We start from the raw sequence: 21,261 nt of genomic DNA on the forward strand, positions 1-21,261 counted from the left end.
GGTGAGGCTGACTGGCCTGTAGTTCCCAGGATCCTCCTTCTTCCCTTTTTTAAAGATTGGCACTACATTAGCCTTTTTCCAGTCATCCGGGACTTCCCCCGTTCGCCACGAGTTTTCAAAGATAATGGCCAATGGCTCTGCAATCACAGCCGCCAACTCCTTTAGCACTCTCGGATGCAACTCGTCCGGCCCCATGGACTTGTGCACGTCCAGCTTTTCTAAATAGTCCCTAACCACCTATATCTCCACAGAGGGCTGGCCATCTCTTCCCCATTTTGTGATGCCCAGCGCAGCAGTCTGGGAGCTGACCTTGTTAGTGAAGACAGAGGCAAAAAAAGCATTGAGTACATTAGCTTTTTCCACATCCTCTGTCACTAGGTTGCCTCCCTCATTCAGTAAGAGGCCCACACTTTCCTTGGCTTTCTTCTTGTTGCCAACATACCTGAAGAAACCCTTCTTGTTACTCTTGACATCTCTTGCTAGCTGCAGCTCCAGGTGCGATTTGGCCCTCCTGATATCATTCCTACATGCCCGAGCAATATTTTTATACTCTTCCCTGGTCATATGTCCAACCTTCCACTTCTTGTAAGCTTCTTTTTTATGTTTAAGATCCGCTAGGATTTCACCATTAAGCCAAGCTGGTCGCCTGCCATATTTACTATTCTTTCGACTCATCGGGATGGTTTGTCCCTGTAACCTCAACAGGGACTCCTTTCCCCTTCATGTTAGTCCCCCAGAGGATCCTGGCCATCTGTTCCCTGAGGGAGTCGAAGTCTGCTTTCCTGAAGTCCAGGGTCCGTATCCTGCTGCTTACCTTTCTTCCCCGCATCAGGATCCTGAACTCAACCAACTCATGGTCACTGCCTCCCAGATTCCCATCCACTTTTGCTTCCCCCACTAATTCTACCCGGTTTGTGAGCAGCAGGTCAAGAAAAGCGCCCCCCCTAGTTGGCTCCTCTAGCACTTGCACCAGGAAATTGTCCCCTACGCTTTCCAAAAACTTCCTGGATTGTCTATGCACTGCTGTATTGCTCTCCCAGCAGATATCAGGAAAATTAAAGTCACCCATGAGAATCAGGGCATGCGATCTAGTAGCTTCAGTGAGCTGCCGGAAGAAAGCCTCATCTACCTCATCCCCCTGGTCTGGTGGTCTATAGCAGACTCCCACCACTACATCACTCTTGTTGCACACACTTCTAAACTTAATCCAGAGACACTCAGGTTTTTCTACAGTTTCGTACCGGAGCTCTGAGCAGTCATTCTGCTCCCTTACATACAGTGCTACTCCCCCACCTTTTCTGCCCTGCCTGTCCTTCCTGAACAGCTTATAACCATCCATGACAGTACTCCAGTCATGTGAGTTATCCCACCAAGTCTCTGTTATTCCAATCACGTCATAGTTCCTTGACATCACCAGGACCTCCAGTTCTCCCTGCTTGTTTCCAAGGCTTTGTGCATTCGTATATAAGCACTTGAGATAACCTGTTGATCGCCCCTCATTCCCAGTATGAGGCAGGAGCCCTCCCCTCACAGACATTGCTGCCTGTGCTTCCTCCCGGTATCCCGCTTTCCCACTTACCTCAGGGCTTTGGTCTCCTTCCCCCGGTGAACCTAGTTTAAAGCCCTCCTCACTAGGTTAGCCAGCCTGCTGGCAAAGATGCTCTTCCCTCTCTTCGTAAGATGGAGCCCGTCTCTGCCCAGCACTCCTCCTTCATGGAACACCATCCCATGGTCAAAGAATCCAAAGCCTTTTCTCCGACACCACCTGCGTAGCCATTCGTTGACTTCGACGATCCCTACCCAGGCCTTTTCCTTCCACGGGAAGGATGGACGAGAACACCACTTGCGCCTCCAACTCCTTTATCCTTCTTCCCAGAGCCACGTAGTCCGCAGTGATCCGCTCAAGGTCATTCTTGGCAGTATCATTGGTGCCCACGTGGAGAAGCAGGAAGGGGTAGCGATCCGAGGGCTTGATTACATTCTTCCTCCCTGCTTTCTTCATTTGCAAACCTGTTTCTCCCCTCTCTTACCCTGAAGTTCCACCAACTAGCAGCAGTTCCTTGCCATGGTTTCCCCTTCCGGTGGAAAATTCCTGGCTTCATACCCAGTAAAAACCACTGTCCACTTTTATTGCAGTAGCAGCCAGTCATAGATGAGGGTCAAGGTGTGGTATAAACACAGAACAACTCTACCACTCTAAATATAAGATGAGACAACAGCTGAGTACAACTAACAGGAAGGGTGGGGAGACAACAAAATGATCACAAAGAGCAGTCACGGGATGCCAGCTGCCCAGCTATGGGTGCTGTACACATCACAGCACAGGTGAGCTTTAAGGAGGGAGTTGAAGGAGAAATGCTGAAGATGTTTATAGGGAGCTCATTCAATGGATAAGGGGAAGTATGAAGTTATTTGTTGGAATATTAGAGAAATTGGTGATCCAAGCTGGCAACAATGTGCAGCAGACATCTCCATAGCACAGGAGAGATGAAGGGCCTAGAAAATGAAATTGTTGGTTCTTCTTAGCCTGGCTCCTGGGATGATCCACACTGTACTGAAGTGCCCCAGGGTACTTTGTGTGGCCCTGTTCCAATCTGTCCAGTTTTGTCTGTGGGCATCACACTGAAATTCCCCTTTCCAAGCCCCAGCAGTGCCTCCTGTGTGCGTGCCCTGCAGATCCCTCTCTCACACTGCAGGAGGTTACACAAAATTCATCCACTGTCACTAGAGACCAGCAAAATACCAGGAAATTTATTAAAATTACAAAAATATAAAACAATATTGATCCTCTCCTACGAGAAGAGGCCCATGAAGCACTGGCTGTGTAAAAGGGACAATGGGTCCAGATTTCAGGGACTGAAATCTAAGGAGGAGAAGAGAACCTAGAGAAGGATGTAGGCAGTGAACCATCTACAGTTACATTTAATTCCACATTCCCTCCCTGCTTCTGTCTACAAATTAATCCGCAAACCTCACCTGACCCACTTTGGTTTCTCCCAACGGTTTGATCTGGACAGCAGCCTCTACCCCTTCCCACACTGGTTTCAAATGATTCAGTCTGTGTGGCAGTCTCCACCCCCTTCAATTGGCAAAAGTTCTGTCCACAAAGGAGACACTATAGGCCTGGTGGACTCCACCTCTTCTGCTCCGGTGCTGCCCCTACTTAAGGTCCATGAAGCGGATGTCCATGATCAGCAGGAAGTTCTTGGGCAGTGGGCGAGGTGCCGGTGACAGCACTGTGAAGACCTGGCGATCTACATCCACCCCAGTGACGACGATGAAGCCAGCCACGCTGGTCTCGGAGATGTTCTCCTCACTGCCATCAGCAGTGCTGACGCTCAGCAGGTGGTGCACCATGTCACGGCCCGGCGTCACTGGCACAAGCTTGAGCTGGTTGTCCTCCTGCGACATGCCCAGGGGCAGACATGAGTCAGGGATGGTGGGAGCCCCCACCTTGTAGATCTTGACATCACAGAATTTGACGTCGAAGGCGTGGGGGTAGAAGCAGCCCCGGAAGCCGTAGAAGTACTCACGGATGCGGTCATCCCGGCACTCCCGCCGGAAGTCCTTGGAGCGCTCCACCACCCCACCCGACTTGGGGAGCAGCACTGTGCGCACAAAATGGGGTAGGTCCCGCTTTAGCTCATTGTAGAGGCGCTCCTGGTCCAGCACTACCACCACATCCACCTCAAAGGCTGAGGCAGCATGCACCAGGGCATGGTACCCCGAGCCCTTCACCCAGCCGCACGTGTTGATGATGCAGCCACTGACTGAAGCCCGGCGGTTCACTTCACAGCGCTGGTTAAAGACGTCAGCCAAGCGAGATGTGATCTGTAGAGAGAAGCAGCATGGCTAATTGGAACCCAAGGAAGGTGCATGGCAATTGCAGTATCTGAAGTGGCTCCACCCATGGTTTTTCCCTTTCTCTCCCTTTCTCTTTCACTTTCTTATATCCTTTGCAGGCTGCGACTAGATGGTGGCCTGATCACATATAAATTGCCCTTGAGCAGCCCTGACACTGACATTTTACTCAGTGGAGGAGAAATGGAAATGCAAATCTCTTTCTGTCCAAGCATCTTGCTTTAGATACCTTGGCATGGCAAATTAAGCATGGCAGAGCCCAGCTTAATAAGAGAGACATTCTCCATCAAGAAACTGTGTCTTGTCCTTAACCAATGAGGCAAGGGATACAAATAACTGTATTTTGTTTGGTTACTTGGACAACTATTAAGCACCAGTGCATTTATTTGCTTCTAGAAGGGTAATCAGATTGGACATTTAACACCCTGCTTACTGAACGGTCATTAAGGTAACTGATCATTTCTTCTAGACCTCTACATCTGAGGTCACAGAGGAGAGATTTGCTGATTGTCATGCGGGAGACAGTCAGAAGGTATATAACAACACAGAGATTCAGAAAAACAATGTAGGTTTGTGTCTACAATGAAATATAGCAAGTGATAGTTATTGCTGCTTTAGAGAGATAGTATTAGCATCACCCCTAATGAACAGGAAGGTGTGAAACGCTAAACTCTGCTCTTTTAACACAGAAGTTGCCAAATAATTAAACAGAATATCCTTTTTATTCACTGTTTTTTTTTCCATCTTAAGTCTTTTCAAGCTCTATTTTTTAATAAAGGTTTATCTCAGTCAAGATAATATGCTACCTGCAAGGACGTGTAATTAAGAAGATTCTCTGTATTTGGACAATATTTATATCTTGGATTAATAAACGTCAATGTTCATCCCAAACCATGCAAATGTTTCTTTGCTGTCCCTATTCTACAGATATGGAAGTGACTTAAGAACGACCATCCTGGGTCAGACCAATGGTCCATCTAGCCCAGTATCCTGTCTTACAGTGGCCAGTGCCAGATGTTTCAGAAGGAATTAAAAGAACAGGGCAATTATCCCAAGCGATCCATCTCATTGTCCAGTCCCAGATTCTGGCAATCAGAGGCTTAGGGACACCTTGAGCATAGGATTGTGGCCCTGAACATCTTGGTTAAAAGCCATTGATGGACCTAACCTCCATGAACTTATCTAATTCTTTTTCAAACCCAGGTATATTTTTGGCTTTCACAATGTCTTCTGTCAAAGAGTTCCACAGGTTAACTGGGCACTGTTTGAAGAATTACTTCCTTATTTTGTTTTAAACCTGCTGTTTATCAATTTCATTTGGTGACCCTGGGTTCTTGTGGTATGTGAAAGTGTATTAACTTGCCAAGGTCACACAGGAAGTCAGTGGCAGAGTTGGCCCGAGAGCCGTGACTTCCAGTCCATGATGCAAGCCTGTTTCCTTCCAAGGTAGCGCAAAACAGATTAAAGAGTACTGATGGTAGGAGAAGATAAAAGGGGAAGCAACACTTTCCTCCTTTCCTCCAGACTAGATGATGAAAATGCACCTGAGCAGGGCCAGAGGTGATTGTGGGGTGGGGAGACAAGGGAATGTCAGACCTTTACTCCCAGTAATTCCTTTTTCTTTGGATCAGTCCCCCAACTCCCTATTCATGTGAGTTCAGACCTAAGAAAAAGTCTCAGCATGGGGCAGTCTCTGCCCTTCCCCACCGACAAGTGTGCATATGTGAATTCATCTTGCTGGATTGGTCTAGCCCAGGGAGGATGGAGATGCCTGTGCCATCCCCTGGTGTGAGGGGGGTGTGCACATTGGCATTCTGCTTCCAAAATACTCTGGATTGTGGAGAAGGTGCCCGCCTACCCTTTTCTCCAGTGGGACCAGAATACATTTACAAATCAGCATCCCATCTCCAAAGGGCACTGCTCCATGTACAGCCTACTTTACTCCTCCCTCACTGAGAACCAGATGCTTTGGTCATTAAAGATTGCTGTGTCTCCAGAAACTTCTGTGTGTGTGGGAAAGAGCCCTGGCTGCCTTGAATTTCACCCCCCAGATCTGCCACTGCTCACCTTGTTATAGAGTTTGATGTTGGTGCCAGGAGTGGTGGAGCCAAAGTGATAGACCAGGGGGGCCTGGACAGAGAAACCCTCCTCTACGTCAGCAGGCCGCTCGATGTACAGTGCCCCCATGGTGCCAGGGATGGAGACCGAGCCTTGGCCCACGTCCAGCTCCACGAAGGTGGGTCGGCGCCCCAGCCGCACAGCGTAGTTCAGCAGCAGTCGGCACACTGTCGACTTACCCACATCCGTAGGTCCCACCACCATAACTCGGGGCCCCCGCTCATCCTCACGCTCTGCCTGCCGCCGCATCTGCTCCAGGGCTGTGTGGGTGTTGAGATAGAGCAGCATGGGCGTGTCCTTTGATATGTAAGCCACTTCAGTGCGGCCACTCAGCTGCACTGTGCAGCTATGCCACGTGAACACGGCCACCTTGGCACCAGCATCGAAAGTGAACTTCTTGTTACGGGTCAGCTCAGTGCCGAAGATCTCCGCCATGCCTGCCAGCAGCTCCAGCTGGACAGTCTGCGAGGCCTCCACCTCAAAGCGAAGCTCCGTCTCCCGCTCCAGCTCAAACTTTGCCACCTGCTTCTTCTCATCCCCAGCCTCCTCTGCCATCTCTATCCTGTATAAGCCTGAAACAGACACAAGGAAAGAGGTCACATCACAGGTGCTCTCCCATCAGCCTCCCCAGTTCTACTCTACTCAATCCCTACCTGGAGCTGGTAGAGGGCTCTGTTCCCTACGGTGCTCTTCACTGTCACACAGACCCAGGCATTATTATATACGGATGAGAGGAGGGTTCCCACTCCCCACACTCTGATATGATTGGTTATTCTGGAGCTCTGCTAATTAAACGATATTGCTTACCATGCCCCCAGGAACCACACACCAAAAAGCACCAAGGCTGTCAGGCCATGGCACTGGGCCACGGAGATGATGGCCATGGAAACATCAGACCAGAGCCCGGATGTTATTGCTTCACCCTCTAGACACTGCCCCAGGCAAGACAGCTTTGGTCACTGCAGCTTCATATGGGAAAACAAACCACTGTGTGTACGGGAGTCACTACTGCGTCACTCATACAAATGACAGCACCCCCACCCTCCTATGGCAGCAGTGTACCCCGCACTGTGGCCAGGCTCCTCCCCGGGAAGGAATGATGACGCTATCCCCCTCCACCTCCCGGAGAATGGCGGCAACACCCCTCTCGTGCCCAGAACCCCCCGCGACCTGCCTGCGGTGTGCCCAGGGCTCCCACCAGGCATGGCGGCGCCGCCCCTCACCGTAAAGCCGTGGTGGGCAACGGGCGGCCCCTCAGGGTAATCCGCTGGCGGGCGCCAGGCAGTTTGTTTACACGGACCGTCGGCGGGCACCGCCGCCCGCAGCTGCCAGTGTCCGCTGTTCGTGGCCAATGGGAGCTGTGGGAAGCGGCGGCCAGCACGTCCCTGCAACCCCCGCCGCTTCCCGCAGGCCACATTGGCCGGGAGCGGGAACCGCGGCCATCGGCAGCTGCGGTCGGCTCGCCACCGAGTTACCCTGAGGGGCCACGTGTTGCCCACCACAGGCTTACAGGCAGCAAAGGGGGTTACTGGGTGTCGCCATGGCAACAGCAAGGCGCTAGGGAGCGGGCCGAGGAGGGGCCAAACCCAGCCGGGCCCCAGAAGAGTCCCTCACCCACCTACCGCCGCCGGTGCCTGGCGCTAAACCAACCAACCGGCAGACCCAAAACCACGCGCACTTCCGGCCCTGGGCCGGAAGTACAGGAAGGCATAGTGCCTGACGGGAGAAATGGCCAGCCCCGGAAGTGCAGGGACAGGGCGCGTTGCCTACTGGGGGATGTAGTTCTCCTGTGTAGGCCGAATCCGCAAGAAGAGCGTTGGAACGGCGGATGAGCGCAAGTCCTGCCGGGAGATGAAGTTCCCAAATGTAGGCCAAACTACGATGCGGAGAACGGTTCTGATCTGGGACCTGGAGTGTCAGGGTCCGGCTGCAGCCCAGTGGGCAGCTCTGTGTCAGGGCCACACGGCTGCCCAGCTTTACACAGCCGCAAGAGTGACATATTATGCAAATCATATAAGGGTTGATTTGCATATATGCAAACAATGCGCACGTGGCTGTAAACTTCAGCCCATGGTCGACACCCCCTTCCCGAGCAATAATAGGGCTGGGACATGGAGCCACACAAAACTTAGCAGCAGCGAGGTTGGAGCGGTGTATGAGGGTGTGTATGGGGAGAGGGTGCTGGTGGGTGGCTGGATTGCTCAGGGGGTTCTGGGTGCGTCTAAGTCAGTAGGTGCTGGTGGGTGGCTGAGGGGATGGGTATAGCCTAAATTGGGTGGGTGCTGAGAGATCTGGGAGTGCTGAGGTAGCTGGGCAGATGCTGGTGCGGGAGGGGCTCTCTCGCAGGGGCTGGGCTCTGGCTTGGGCCTTTCTGGCCAGAGTCTGGCTGGGGTGTCTCTCTTGGAGGGTAGGCTTTGTGGAGGACAGGGGGTCTCTGTGGGGCAGGGTTCTGGCTTAGGCAGCCTGCTGAGTCTCCCCCGACCCATCTTCTCTCCCTGCCACCTAGGTCAGCTGCCTGAAGCCTTTTGCTACTGGAGCCTCTCAGAAGGTGCATGACATTCAGGGTGGGCTGGCAGCGGGGGTGCCTGATGCTGGAGTGTCACATGAAATGCCGGATACCTGGCAACCGTTAGCCAATGTTGCTACTGTATTTGGTAGCGATTGGGAAGGCCACCACTTGGAGTGTCATAGATCAGGGCTCCCGTGACTTGTGATTGGCCACAAATCCAGTCACTGTTTGGGGGAGCAAAAACTGCGTCCATGTTTGGGGATGTTGCAGATTCAGCTATCAGTGTTGGCGCTGTCATAGAACAGGGGCTGTCAGTGTTTGGGGGAGTGGCTTGCCATGTGCCAGTGTTTGGGGGAGCGCGATTGGGGGTGCTAGTGTTTGGGGGAGCAGCAGACCATGTGGGTGCCAGTGTTTAGGGCAGTGAGATCAGAGGGTGTCAGTGTTTTGGGGAGTGGCATACCATCTGGGTGCCAGTGTTTGGGGCAATGAGATCAGGGTGTACCCATGTTTGGGGGAGCAGCATACCATGTGGGTGCTAATGTTTAGGGCAGTGAGATCAAGGGGTGCCAGAGTTTGGGGGAGTGAGATTGGGGATGCCAGTGTTTGTGGGAGCGACATGCCATGTGCCTGCCAGGCTTTGGGGCATTGAGATCAGGGGGACAGGGCTTGGGGCTGTCACAGATTTGGGGCGTCAGGGTTTGGGGCTCTTAGTGCGCTGGGTATCTCCAGCCACGTAGGTCGCAGTTTCTGTGCAACAGGGATCCCTGGCCTGGGTGCTGGGGGGCGCACGCTGGCCTGAGAAGCATGCAGATTTGCAGCCCGTGATCCCGAGCTGTCTCTCGCTCCCCTCTCCCTGCGTCAGAGGCGCAATACATGATTTATTACCTGTGCGCCCCCCGCACATCCCGGGGTACTGTTGGCCCTGAGCCTTCCCCCCCGCCGCTCCACCCCTGCCCCATGTTCACCCCCCTCCAATCACTGCGCCCCCCACCCCCGCAGCCCAGCCCCAGTGGCCCCGGCCCCCTCCCTCCCTCCCTCCCCGCGCCTCCCAGCCCCTTTCTGACGTAGCGGTGGGGGGGGGAGGAATGACTCAATGTTATGATGCGGTGCCACAACACACAGCCACATTCGGCTCCAGCCCGAGCCCCAGCGCCCCATTCGCCCCCCAGCCGCGGTCCCCCGGCCCCCTGAGCCGGCTCCCTGCGCCCCGCACAGCCCCAGGGTGCTCCCCCTCCGCCGGAGGAGCGGCCGCGGGACGGACGGACGGGGCTCTTGGGACGAGATTTCAAGGTGAGGGGCGGCGGACGGGGGGGCTGAGCGCAAAGGGCTTCACGGAGAAACTTTGCCCTCCCGCAGCGGCTGGCCCCGCAAACGGAGCCTGGGTCTCTCCCCTCCTGTGCATCATCACTCATCAATCCAGCTCCTGACGAGAGCCCAGCCCCCCTCCCCCCATCCCACTTGCAACTTTCCCAAGCCAGATCCTCCTCCATTTCCCTTGTCTGCGGGGAGCGGATCCCTGAGAACCCTCCCCCAGGTGTCACGTTCCGCCTCACACCCCCCTCTGGTCCCTTACGTTATTTTCTGGGTGGGAAAGAGGGGACCAACCTTGTGGGGTTCTGGCACTGGGCCACCCCAGTGTGTGAGCCCATTGTCCACTAGCGAGGAGGGAGCGTGACACTTGTGCAGTGAGTTGGGGGCTGTCTCAGGCTGGTGCCAAACTCAGGCATGGGTTTTTTAAAAGGCAGTTCCGGGCAGTGACCAGCATGGGGCACTGTCTCTGGGCTGGGGTTGGGAGCTGGGGAGACTTGGGGCTCAGTGGTGGGAATGGGTCTGTCCCAGCATGGGGCGCTCTCATCCGGCAGTGACAGCAGCATGGGGAGAAGAGACCACATGACAAGAACTAACCCTTTGTCCCAGAAGGGGGTGCTGTCCCCAGCACAGGGGCGTAGGTTGGCAAGCCGGAGAATTGGCTCCCCAGGACTGTACATTTCCTTTCTAGCTCCAGTGGGGGGTGCTTCCTGGGTTGGGGGGCAGCGCAGGAGGGAGAAGAGAGCTGGCACTGAGTGCTGGGGCGGCCCTTCCCCATCAGAGGGCACTCTTCCCAGTCTCCCAGGCGGAGGGAGCGCAGGCCATAGGGGTGACCCCCCTGATTCATTGCCTCTCTCTCGTTCTCTGCAGGTGACTCCCCTTTCGGCCTGGTTCTCATCTGGGGGGGCCCTGGCTGTGCAGCCCCCCCAAACTCTTCCCACCCTGAAACACGGCTCTAGCCAACCTGCTTCGCTGCTTCACCTGCGACCGACTGTGTGGGGGGTGCACAGCGCCCACCCCCCCACCCCGCCAGGGTATCGCCCTCCAGCCTGTCATGCCCAGCTGTGAGCCAGGGCCGCCTGCTGCCTGCCTGCCCACCAAGACCTTCCGCAGCTACCTGCCACACTGCCACCGCACCTACAGCTGTGTGCACTGCCAGGCCCACCTGGCCAAGCATGATGAGCTCATCTCCAAGGTACAGCCACTCCAGCCTGCCAGGGACCTGCACCAGCCACCAGGCTTCCCCAAGGCCATGTACCCTGGCACTGTGAGGTTCTGCAGGGCTGTGCCCTGCTGTTGCCCAGCTGAGGACCCCACCACTGTGAGCTTCCTCACAGCCATGCCTTGCCACTGCCAATCTTGCCCATGGCAATGCCCTATCGGTGCCCAGCAAGGCCCTGGGTGCTGTAACTTCCCCATGGCAGTGAATGAAGGTGGATGGTGGGGGCCAGGGTTGGGGTTTTTTGACCGGGGGGGGGGGCAGGGTATAATTCCTGTCCTTTGTCTCTGCAGTCTTTCCAGGGGAGCCATGGCCGAGCCTACCTGTTCAATTCTGTGTGAGTGCCCCTCCGTGATCCATCACTCCATCAGTTACAAGAGGGGGAGAGTACGGGTGGGGGTGGGAGGGTGGGGAGTTTGCAGCCAGTCAGAAGGGAGCAGGCAGCAGCTAGAGCTATATTAGCAGTCGTTATCATTGATTAGGTGTATTACGGTAGTGCCTTGGTCACCCAGCTGTGGAGCAGGACCCTGTTGTGCTAGGCGCTGTACAGACCCAGACCAGAGATGGTCCCTGCCCCAAAGAGCTGATAATTTAGGCCATCACTGTTCTACATGACCCAAGAGAGGGTGACTTTTGGCATCTGAACTCAGAGGCAAGAGGGGCCCCCCATTCCAAAGGTGGAGTCTCTGGAATGGGGTCTCCTTGGTGGTGAGTCCTGGGGTAGAATAACAGCAGTTCTCATGGTGATGTATAACCCTGCCCCAATATGCCTCACTCTCTGAGCTCCACTAGAGCATACCACACCCCATGTCTCGGCACTGTTCCCCAGCAGACAATTCCCTGCTCAAGCTGGCAGTAACTTGTCAGGCCCCACCTCCAAAACTTCTTGCGCGGGGGTCTTTCTCCCCAAAGATGTCTCATATTGGTTGGCTCATCTCCAAGCCCAGGGTCCTCCCTGTCAGTCCACTCCAGGGTGATCCCAGCAAGGGGCTGGGATTGTAATGGGGAGGTGATGAAAATCCACCACAGCCACACCACTGTCAACTCTGGCAGGGGATCACAACCTCTACCACTCAGCCAATGGGCCATCCCATTGCCAACAGCAATGGCTATTGACATAGAAGTATCTAGGAACCTTCTCCCTTGTCTGGTCCCTGGCTTACAGGTGGCCATGGCCAATGACCAAACATGACTGAGCAATCACGAGAAGGAGTAGAGAGGCTATTGTACCTTTGTATGTGGCTCTGGTGTGACCGGTGCTGGAATCCTGTGTCTAGTTCTGGTGCCCACACTTCAAGAAGGATGTTGATACATTGGAAAGGGGTCTGAGAAGAGCCACAAGAATGATTAAGGGATTGGAAAACCTGCCTTTTAGTAATAGACTCCAGGAGTTTAATCTATTTAGCTTAGTAAAGAGAGGGTTAAGGGGTGACTTGATCACACTCGAGAAGTACCTACCTCTGGTCCAAAAATGTGAGAATAGAGGGCTCTTTGGGCTAGCAGACAAAGGTATAATGTCCAATGGCTAGAAGCTGAAGATAAACAAATTCAGACTGGAAATAAGGAAATAATATTTAACAGTGAGGGTAATTAACCAGTGGAACAACTTACCAAGGGTCCTGGTGAATTCGCCATCCCTGGCCATTTTAAAATCAGGATTGGATGTTTTTCGAAGAAATCTGCTCTGTGTTGAATAGGAATTAATTCAGGGAAGTTCTCTAGTCTAGGTTATACAGGAGGTCGGAACAGATGCTTACAACAGTGCCTTCTGGCCTTGAAATCTATGAATGACATGGCAGAGAGAAGGCAGAGCTGGACAGACCATGCCCTAAGGATTTAGGGTTTCCAGGGCCGTGGTTTGGCTGCTGTCTGAGGCTGTGGGTGGCATGGTGGCTCCTTGCTGCCTTGGCTCAGTAGTGCAGCTGCGTGGTTCTCACTGCAATGAGTTTATCTGCTTTGCATCAGAGACTGATCAGGCTAGGACCAGTTTGTTCTGTGGGAACAACAGAAATGCCCTCTTTGCTGGCTGGTTCTCACAGTTTTGCTTAATGATGGGCAAGGTTGTTAATGCCACCCTTTGGGAGGGTGTTAGAGGGTCAGCAAGGGTCAGCAACCTCCCAAGTGCCCCTTTGTGGCCAGGGGAGGTTCTGTAGCAGCGTGCCTCACTTTCCCCTCTTCAGGGCTCCTCAATAAATGCTACAAACAGGCTGCTCTCTGTTCAGCCACCCCTCCTTAGGGGCTGGATTTATTAACATCAGTGTGCAAAACAAAACTCACAAAGTCCCAAAATAAAGTAATCTCTGTTCCCTGCTCTTAGCAGGCCACTCCCAGGCCTTCCTCGCTCTACTCCTGCGGGAATTCTGCACCACTGGGCACGCACAGAATTTTTTTTCCCACAGAAAATACATTCTGCCCCAGAAGTGCTGCAGTTCTGCCTTTTGCCCACCAGAGGCTGCTGTGGTGCCAGAACAGCTGGCTGCATTCCTGCTGCTGATTGTTCTGGCCCCACAGTGGCCTCTGGTGGGCTAAAGGAAGAACTGTAGCATATCTTGGGCAGAAATGTATTTTCTGCGGGGAAAAAAAAAGACTGTGGGACACATGAATTCTATACGTCCGCAGTGGTGCAGACTTCCCCCAGGAGCAGACACTCCTAGTGATGCCATCAGATCTAGGACAGGGGTGGGCAAACCATGGCCCACGGGCTGTATCCGGCCCATCAGACCTTTTAATCCAGCCCACGAGGTCCCACTGGGGAGCAGGATCAGGGGCTTGCCTTGCTCCGCTCTGCGCGTGCAGCAGCTCCGCATGGCTCCCGGAAGCAGGGTCAGCCAGGGGGCTCCGCACTATGCCCCCGTCCCAAGCGCCAGCTCTGCAGCTCACATTGGCTGGGAACCGTGGCCAATGTGAGCTGCGGCGGTGGTGCCTGCGGACAGGGCAGTGCGCAAAGTGAAGTGGCCCTGCCTCTGCATGGGAGCCAGAGGCGGGATGGGCTGCTGTTTCCAGGAGCTGCTTCAGGTAAGTGCCACCCAGATCCTGCACCTCTGAGCCCTCACTCCGTGCCCCCACCCCCTGCCCCAGCCCTGATTGCCATCCCAACCCTTTGATCCTAGCCCGGAGCACCCTCCTGCACCTCAAACCCCTCCTCCCCAGCCCCACCCCAGAGTCTGCACGTCCAGCCGAAACCTCACCCCCCCCGAGTGCCCCAATCCCCTGACCCAGCTGAGAGCCCCCTCTTGCCCTCCGAACCCCCCCATCCAAGCCCGGAGCACCCTCCTGCACCCCAAATTCCTCATCCCCAGCCCCACCCCAAAGTCTGTACCCCCAGCTGGAGCTCTCATCCCCCCTCCTTGTGCCCCAATCCCCTGCCCTAGCCAGCTCTCCATGCAATTTCCATACCGAGATGTGGCCCTCAGACCAAAAAGTTTGCCCACCCCTGATCTAGGAGCAGCTCTTACCATTGACCACATGGTGACCCTGTCTCACACGCTGGTGTGGGCTGATGGCTGGAGGGATCCTTGGGTGAGTTTGATTTGTCCCAGACAGAGTTCCATGGGGCCCTGCTGGGAGCCTGCTCCTCCCCAGAGCTTTCGACACCAAGGCCCAGCTAGTCCCCCCTTCCCATTCAGGCTCTATATGAAGCCACTAGGGATCTGCAGCGTCTCCAGTGCATCAGTGAGACTCAACTCTGCCCCAAATCCCTGAGCCAGGCTCTCACAGCTGCTCACCCATGATAGGATCTGACCCAGTGAGGCAGGGAAGGGGAATAGTCACTGCTCAGCCTAGATTAGAGGAAACCTTGGATGTGGGGTAGGGAGAGGGAGGCCTTGGCCAAAGAAGCAGCACCTGCCCCATCCAGCAAGTGGGTGTATGGCTGCCTTTTGTCACGGTGACAGTCTTGAGGTCCTGTTAGATCATCCTCCTTAATCCCCTGGACACTGGTGCTGACAGCCCAGCCTTCAGCAATGGGGCCCCCATTGCAGCTGTCCAGGCTGGACACTGGCCTGCTCCCTTCATGAATGAGCAGGCAGGCATAGCGCTGGCCGCAGCACCAGGCTGCCCAGGGAGCACATGGCACTGCAGCTTGGCTCTCCGAGAGACGCCTCTTGCCAGAGACCAATGTTCCCTCTAAGTTTTGACAGGCTGTGTGTGCAAAAAAATTATTCTGTGCAAATTTTTGTGCTTCTGTGCAAATTATTGTGCGTGCGGTGTTTCACTGTGTGCGTGGGGTTTAGGATCTGTGTGCGCGCACACAGCTTAGAGGGAACAGTGCTAGAGACCCCAGCATAGGGGCTAAGATGGGCCAGATGGCAGGTGGCTCGGATGGGCAGGCTACGATGGGGGCAGCAGAGCTCTCTTGGCCCTGGGGCATGCCAATGCTGGCTGCCATTTGTGAGCTCTGAGGGTCTCTAGGGCACCATGCATAGTGGGTCAGGCTTGTGGTTAATTGCTCATCCCAGCTGTGGTTATGGGGTAGGTTGCCAGATTGCAGCGGGGGGCATGGGAGCCTGCTTGGGCCCTTGGGGCAGGGACAGTGTCTCAGGAGGGCAGCAATAGGGCCACAGCGATCTCCTTGGGGTCCCCCTGCAAGCTGGCCAGAGCCAGCCCCAGCTGCCCTGCAGGGACTCAGGAGCTTCTGTGGCTCTTCCCCAGTTATCTGTGCTCTCCCTGCAGGTGCACAGGTGTGTGGGGAAGGGGAGAAAGGCAGGCATTGGCAGTAGCTCATGTGGGGAGAGAATGAGGGAGGAATGGGACCTTGTCCTCCCTCAATCCTTCACAGCCTCTGCCCCCCAAGTCAGCCCCTTCTGATTCCCCCTTGAGCCCATCCGATCCCAAACCCACACAGCCTCTGCCCCCTTGAACTCCTGTCCCCCTGCAAGACTCATGGGTCTCTCTTTCCCCACCTGAGTAAGTCCTGAGCGCAGACACCAGCTCAGCCCCCGTCCCACTTCACCTCAGAGGTGTCAAGTTGCACAGTAGTTTCTCTTAAAGCCCCAGCTTCTGGAGTGCTGGGAGGAGCTCAGCTTCCCCCCCCCTTTTTTTTAATGGGCATTCCACATTCTCCTGTGAGGGAGAAAAGCTGGGGCAAGTGGTCCCTAAGGGTGCCAGCTGGGTAGTAAATAGAACCCAATATTGGCTCAAAACCAGACAATATTTAAAAGACACGCTCTTGATTTGCTTTGGCATCCAGTGCCTGGTGTCTGAATGCCTGAAGCTGCTCTGGCTGTGGGTATGTAGCATGGGAGTGTGGCTGTGTATGGAGCTCGGCCCAGCACACGGGAAGGGCTAGGCTCCTGTGCTTTGATCACAGCAGGGCCTGGGGGTTAAGCCTGAACGGCCTGGTTTTGTATGGGCTGTATGTTTGCTAGGGCACCATGACACTCTCCCACAGCTGCTAGGGGACCTGGCAGCTGAATTCAACCCCCACTCCCCCCAGCAACGTTCCCCTTAATTTTTTCCATCCATGTGTGAAATGAATTTTATGTGCACCAGTATCGAGGTAATGTGCATGTGCATTGCCACCAGTAGAAACAAAAAACAGATATATATATTTTAAAAGTTACCATAGGGATAATTACTCCAGCCAAGACAGGTTAGGCATTTTAGAACTCACTACTCAAAAATTAAATTTAAGCCTAAGAGAGAAATAAAAATTATGAAATGCATAGACCAGTCCAGAAACTAAAAAAACAGCACTTTGAAAGAATAAAATTACAGAGAATATATGTGCATTGTAGGAAGTATCAAGAACAACAACAACAATACAAATATGTGTTGGGAGGTGAGTGTGAGAGACACAGTGGTATGTGTGTGTGAGTGAAAGAGAGAGAGAGACAGTGTGGTGTGTATGTGAGCCACACAGGGTGGGGTGTGTGTGTGAGAGAGAGAGAGACACATACACAGTGTGGTGTGTGAGAGAGAGACATGTTGCCCCTTTAAATAGATCTGCAGTCACCAGCCTGCTTGTTCAGACATAGCAACAGCTGCCAGGAAGCTCCGTCCCATGTCCCACTCCTGAGCTCTGTTGTGTCCCCACCCCCTGCTCTGTGGAAATGGGGTACAGGGGGAGGGGGACACCCTGACATAAGTGTCCCCACCTCCCCTTCTCCGCTCTACACAGCAAGCAGGAGGCTCCCAAGAGCAGTTGGCCAGGGGGTCCAACCCAAGGCAGAGGGCAGGAGCAGCACGGCGGTGGGGTGAGGGGCACCTGAAGTGTGTGACACTTGATGGACTGCTGGGCGGCTGCGCGGCTTAGAGGGAACTTACCCCACAGGGGCAGGGCTGTGGGGATCTGGGGGTGGAAGGCAGTATGTGACCTTGTCCCCTTCTGCTCCTCTTTCTGGTGCCAGGGTTAACGTGGGCTGCGGGCCAGCTGAACAGCGCCTCCTGCTCACTGGGCTCCACTCTGTGGCCGACATTTTCTGTGAGAGCTGCAAGACCACCCTGGGGTGGAAATATGTGAGTACTGCTCCAGCCCTGCAGGAATCCCCCCATATCATAGCACCCCCAGCTGGGAAAGTACAGACTATGCCCCCTCCCTGGTGTCACAATGCCCCCTGCTGCGCAGGGCAGGGCTGAGCAGTGCGGGGTCCTCCCTGTCCCTGGAGTCACAGTGTCCTCGGCTGAGGAGGGCAGTACAGGCTTCCCCCTCCCTGGGGTAATAGCACCTCCTGTTGAGGGGTCTTGGCAGTGCAGGCTCCTCCCCCTCCCTGGGGTCACAGTGCCCTCTGCTGGGGAGAAGAGCATGCCCTAGAGGACGGGCCAGGCTCAGACGCTCCGCTTTCTCGCCCCTCCCCCAGGAACAGGCCTTCGAGACCAGCCAGAAGTACAAGGAGGGGAAGTTCATCATTGAGATGTCACACATGGTGAAGGACAACGGCTGGGACTGAGGGGGGGGGGCTTGCAGCCACACCCCCAGCAGCATGGCCTCCCCCTCCCTGATCACGTTGCTACATTGCCCATCCCAGCACGAGAACGCCCCTGCACAAAGGTCACCTTTCGGGAGCAGGGGATCCAGGGCCCTCGCACCACCCCCAGTCTGAGTGTGCACTGAGCATGGGGACGCCTGTTCCCCCTTGGAGTCAGCACCAGGCATGGACTGTGAGGCCAGCCCCAGGGTGGTCATCCTGCTGGGCACCGACCCACTGCTAGCACTGTGGGGCACAGACACCTGGGAGCATGACTCCTGCGGCTAGTGTCTTCCCCAATCAGGGGGAGTGGGAGTTTAGTTAGAGCCTGCCCTGTGAGATGGGGAGCAAGGAGACAGTTCCTTGGGAATGGTGCTGAGGGGAACTGGTGGGGTGAGGGAGCTGAGTGTCCACCCACCCCCGCCCCTGGTGTGGGGTTGTGAGGGGAGAGGCCAAGAGGATCAAAGCTGGCCATTAAAAAAAAAAAGGATCAATCCCTGGTGTGGGATGGGGGCCATTAGCATCAGAGAGCTTCACTCGCACTCTTGGTGATGAGGATCAAAGCCAGGCCCCCTTGGCAGGGGGCTCTGGGGCGGAGGGGGGAAGGTCAGAGTTGCCACAGTGGGCACAGGAACAGATTCAAAACTGGCCCCTTCCCCACATGGGGCTCTGGGTGGGAGGTCAATGGGATCAGGGAAGCCACCCCAGCCTGGGGCTCAGGGTGGAGTTGGGGGAGAGAAGGTAGGAGCTGGTCCCCTGACCTGTGGCGAGAGGGTCACCGCTGGCACCACTGGACTGGGGCTCAGTGTGGGGTGGGGGAAGACAGGATCAGAGCCAGGCCCCCTGGCCCCAGAGTGTGTGGTGGGAGAAGGCTCAGAGTCCAGCTCCTGGCCTGGGGCTTGGAGTGGGGAGTTGGGGTCAGACCTGGACCCCTGGCCTAGGACTATGAGTGGGAGGTGAGAAGGTTGGAGCAGCCTGGGGCTTGGAGCGAGGGTGGTAGCTGGCCGCTCCTGGCCCTAGGCTTGGAGTGAGGGGATGAGATGGTCCAAGCCAGCCTCTGCAGTCTAGGACTTGGATTTGGGGGGGAGGGTGGGAGGGGCGAGAGGGTGGGAGTTGGGCCTCTGGCCTGGGAAGGTTGGAGCTGCTCCTCCCCAGCCCCCAGGCCTGGGGTGAGAGGGTCCAGAGCTGGGCCTGGGACTCTGCTGTTCATTTCCCTGCTCCCACGTCCCTCCCTTGGGCCTTCTTCCGCACTCCTCCATATCTGCTCTGGGCCATTTGGTTCTGTAGGTCGCCATGCCTTGGTGATCCCTGGGCACTGCCCATCCCTGCCCCCTCATTGCTGCCATGGGGCCTGGCCCCGGGGGCCCCAACACTGTGGCACCAGCACCAGCGCACGCGGGTTTTGTATTATAAATAAAGGTGTTTTTATAGAAGATAGAGTCTGTTATTGGGGGAGGGAGCTGGTCAAGGCCTGTCCATTCCGTCTGTCCTTCTGGGCTCTGCCATCCAGCAGGGGCACCCATTAGTGGATGAGGCTCATGCCTGGCCCTGTCAGCCCGGGGCCTTTTGGGGGAGGGGCTGGCACAGGTGGAGGGTGCTGTGGTGTCTGAGCAGCATGGACCCCCCACTCACCTCCAAGGGCACTGGGTCTGAGAGAATCACAATGGGAGATGGATCAGAGATGTCCCACTGACATCAGAGACCCCCAACCAACCTCATCACAGCACCCCCTTCTGGCATCAGAGCCCTCACCCCTACCCAAGCACAGTAGCCCCCCGCCGGTGTCAGTGCAGACCTTACTGGCATCAATAGCATCCTGACCTCCCATCTCCCACCCCCACCCCACTGGCATGAGAAGCACCCCCAACCTGAGCATAGCACCCCCTTATGGCATCAGAAAACCCTCCACCCCGAGCATAATAGCACCCCACTGGTGTCAGAGTAGCCCGCACCAGCATCAGAGCCCCCCCTCCCCCCCGAGCGCAGCACACCCTGTTGGCATCAGAGCCCCCCCCATCACACACTAGGGTCTAGACAGTGCAACCTATTGGGCGGAGCAGGAGTCTGGCCTAGTGGGCAGAGCAGAATCAGAAGGCAGAAGTGATCAGAAGACAAGCCAGTGGGCAGAGCAAATCAAAGATGGCACAGCACGGCAGGGAATAAAATGAGGCAGCTTGGTCAGGAGATCCACAATGGTCAGTATAACTGAGTGCCCTTGGAAGCACGGTAACTCCACAATAAAGTCTACTGAGAGGGTAGAGCAAGGACACAGAGGTGTGGGGAAGGGCTGAGGGAAGCCCATGGGCTTGACTTGGCTCATAGATCTCCCTATGGGCACACAAGTTGCATGACTTAGTGTTGTTTTTAACATCCATTCATAAGATCAGCCATCAGAAGTACCTAGGGTCCAGATTTTAAATGGGCTAAAATGTCCAGCCATGGGCGAGTCATGGCATAACTCTAGCACCTGAAGCCAGGAGCTGCCCTCGGGCATGTAGAGACGAGCTCCACAATAAATCAGGTTGTGTTGTTGATGAAACTTTGAATCTGGGGATTCCAGCAGATTGAGGCCACAAACAGGTCACTTGTAAGCAAGGGGCGGAAAATGGTCATGAAGTGACTGTGAGGCTCCCGCAAACAAAAGTGGGAGGGTTTAATGACAGTGGTGAAAGCTTCCTGCTCCACTTCACGCTACTCATCCTTGTGTGACAAGGCATTGCCATCCCGTTCTTAGTCCCTGGACAGTACGTAACCATGAAGTCAAATTGGGAGAGAAAAAGAGCCCAGCAAATCTGACATTGGTTGAGTTGTTGCATTTCTCCAATTTCTTTTGATCGGCTCAGACTTGGACAGAGCCTTAGGCCTCCTTGAGGAGGTGCCTCCATTCCTCAAAGGCAGCTCAGACAACCAGCAGTTCTTTGTCCCACATCATAGTTTCTCTCAGTGAGAATCAGTTTCAGAGAGAAAAAGGCACAGGGATTTGCATTTCTCAGGTTTTGCATAAAGTTGACTTTGGCAAAGCCACTCAAAAACAATGTGCGCTGGGTGGTCATGGAATTGTTGAGTCTCTGAAAAAATGAGTCTTTCATATAAGTAGATGATCATGAATTGGTTGAGGATGTCTCTGAAAACATCATTCGTGAAATGCTGGAAGGTAGCGGGGGTGTGCCATAGACCAAATGACACGACCACATAGTCAAAATGGCCATATCTGGTTCAAAATGCCATTCATCCTGTCATCCAGCAGTGCCTGAGGAGCGTGAATACCAACCTAAGGCAGATTGCTAAGAGGCAGGGCACAAACCCCAAACTGTCTGTGAATTCTAGACTTAGATTTTACC

General features: G+C 54.9%; 2 protein-coding genes across 7 annotated transcripts; one reads left to right on the forward strand and one right to left on the reverse strand.

Moving 5' to 3' along the window:
• Positions 1–2,736: 2,736 nt before the first annotated feature.
• Positions 2,737–7,680, reverse strand: CLP1 (cleavage factor polyribonucleotide kinase subunit 1). 5 transcript variants are annotated; one of them, XM_073346760.1, is made up of 3 exons: positions 7,602–7,680; positions 5,929–6,551; positions 2,737–3,831 (listed from the first exon to the last, which is right to left on the reverse strand). In XM_073346760.1, exons 2-3 carry the CDS (start codon positions 6,532–6,534, stop codon positions 3,160–3,162), a joined length of 1,278 nt encoding a protein of 425 aa, XP_073202861.1. In that variant the 5' UTR covers positions 6,535–6,551; positions 7,602–7,680; the 3' UTR covers positions 2,737–3,159. The 5 variants fall into 5 exon arrangements, with proteins under 5 accessions (XP_073202861.1, XP_073202862.1, XP_073202863.1 ...); XM_073346761.1 differs by having other exon boundaries at positions 7,598–7,680; XM_073346762.1 differs by lacking the exon at positions 7,602–7,680 and adding an exon at positions 7,203–7,589.
• Positions 7,681–8,039: 359 nt separating this feature from the next.
• Positions 8,040–19,009, forward strand: YPEL4 (yippee like 4). 2 transcript variants are annotated; one of them, XM_073346767.1, is made up of 5 exons: positions 8,040–8,140; positions 10,667–10,991; positions 11,309–11,352; positions 17,363–17,471; positions 17,813–19,009. In XM_073346767.1, the coding sequence occupies exons 2-5, from the start codon at positions 10,851–10,853 to the stop codon at positions 17,900–17,902; spliced, it is 384 nt and encodes a 127-aa protein (XP_073202868.1). In that variant the 5' UTR covers positions 8,040–8,140; positions 10,667–10,850; the 3' UTR covers positions 17,903–19,009. The 2 variants fall into 2 exon arrangements, with proteins under 2 accessions (XP_073202868.1, XP_073202866.1); XM_073346765.1 differs by lacking the exon at positions 8,040–8,140 and adding an exon at positions 9,572–9,778.
• The last annotated feature ends 2,252 nt before the right edge of the window (positions 19,010–21,261 follow it).

The sequence above is a fragment of the Lepidochelys kempii genome, chromosome 6 (assembly GCF_965140265.1).
Source record: "Lepidochelys kempii isolate rLepKem1 chromosome 6, rLepKem1.hap2, whole genome shotgun sequence".
Lineage (NCBI taxonomy): Eukaryota > Metazoa > Chordata > Testudines > Cheloniidae > Lepidochelys > Lepidochelys kempii.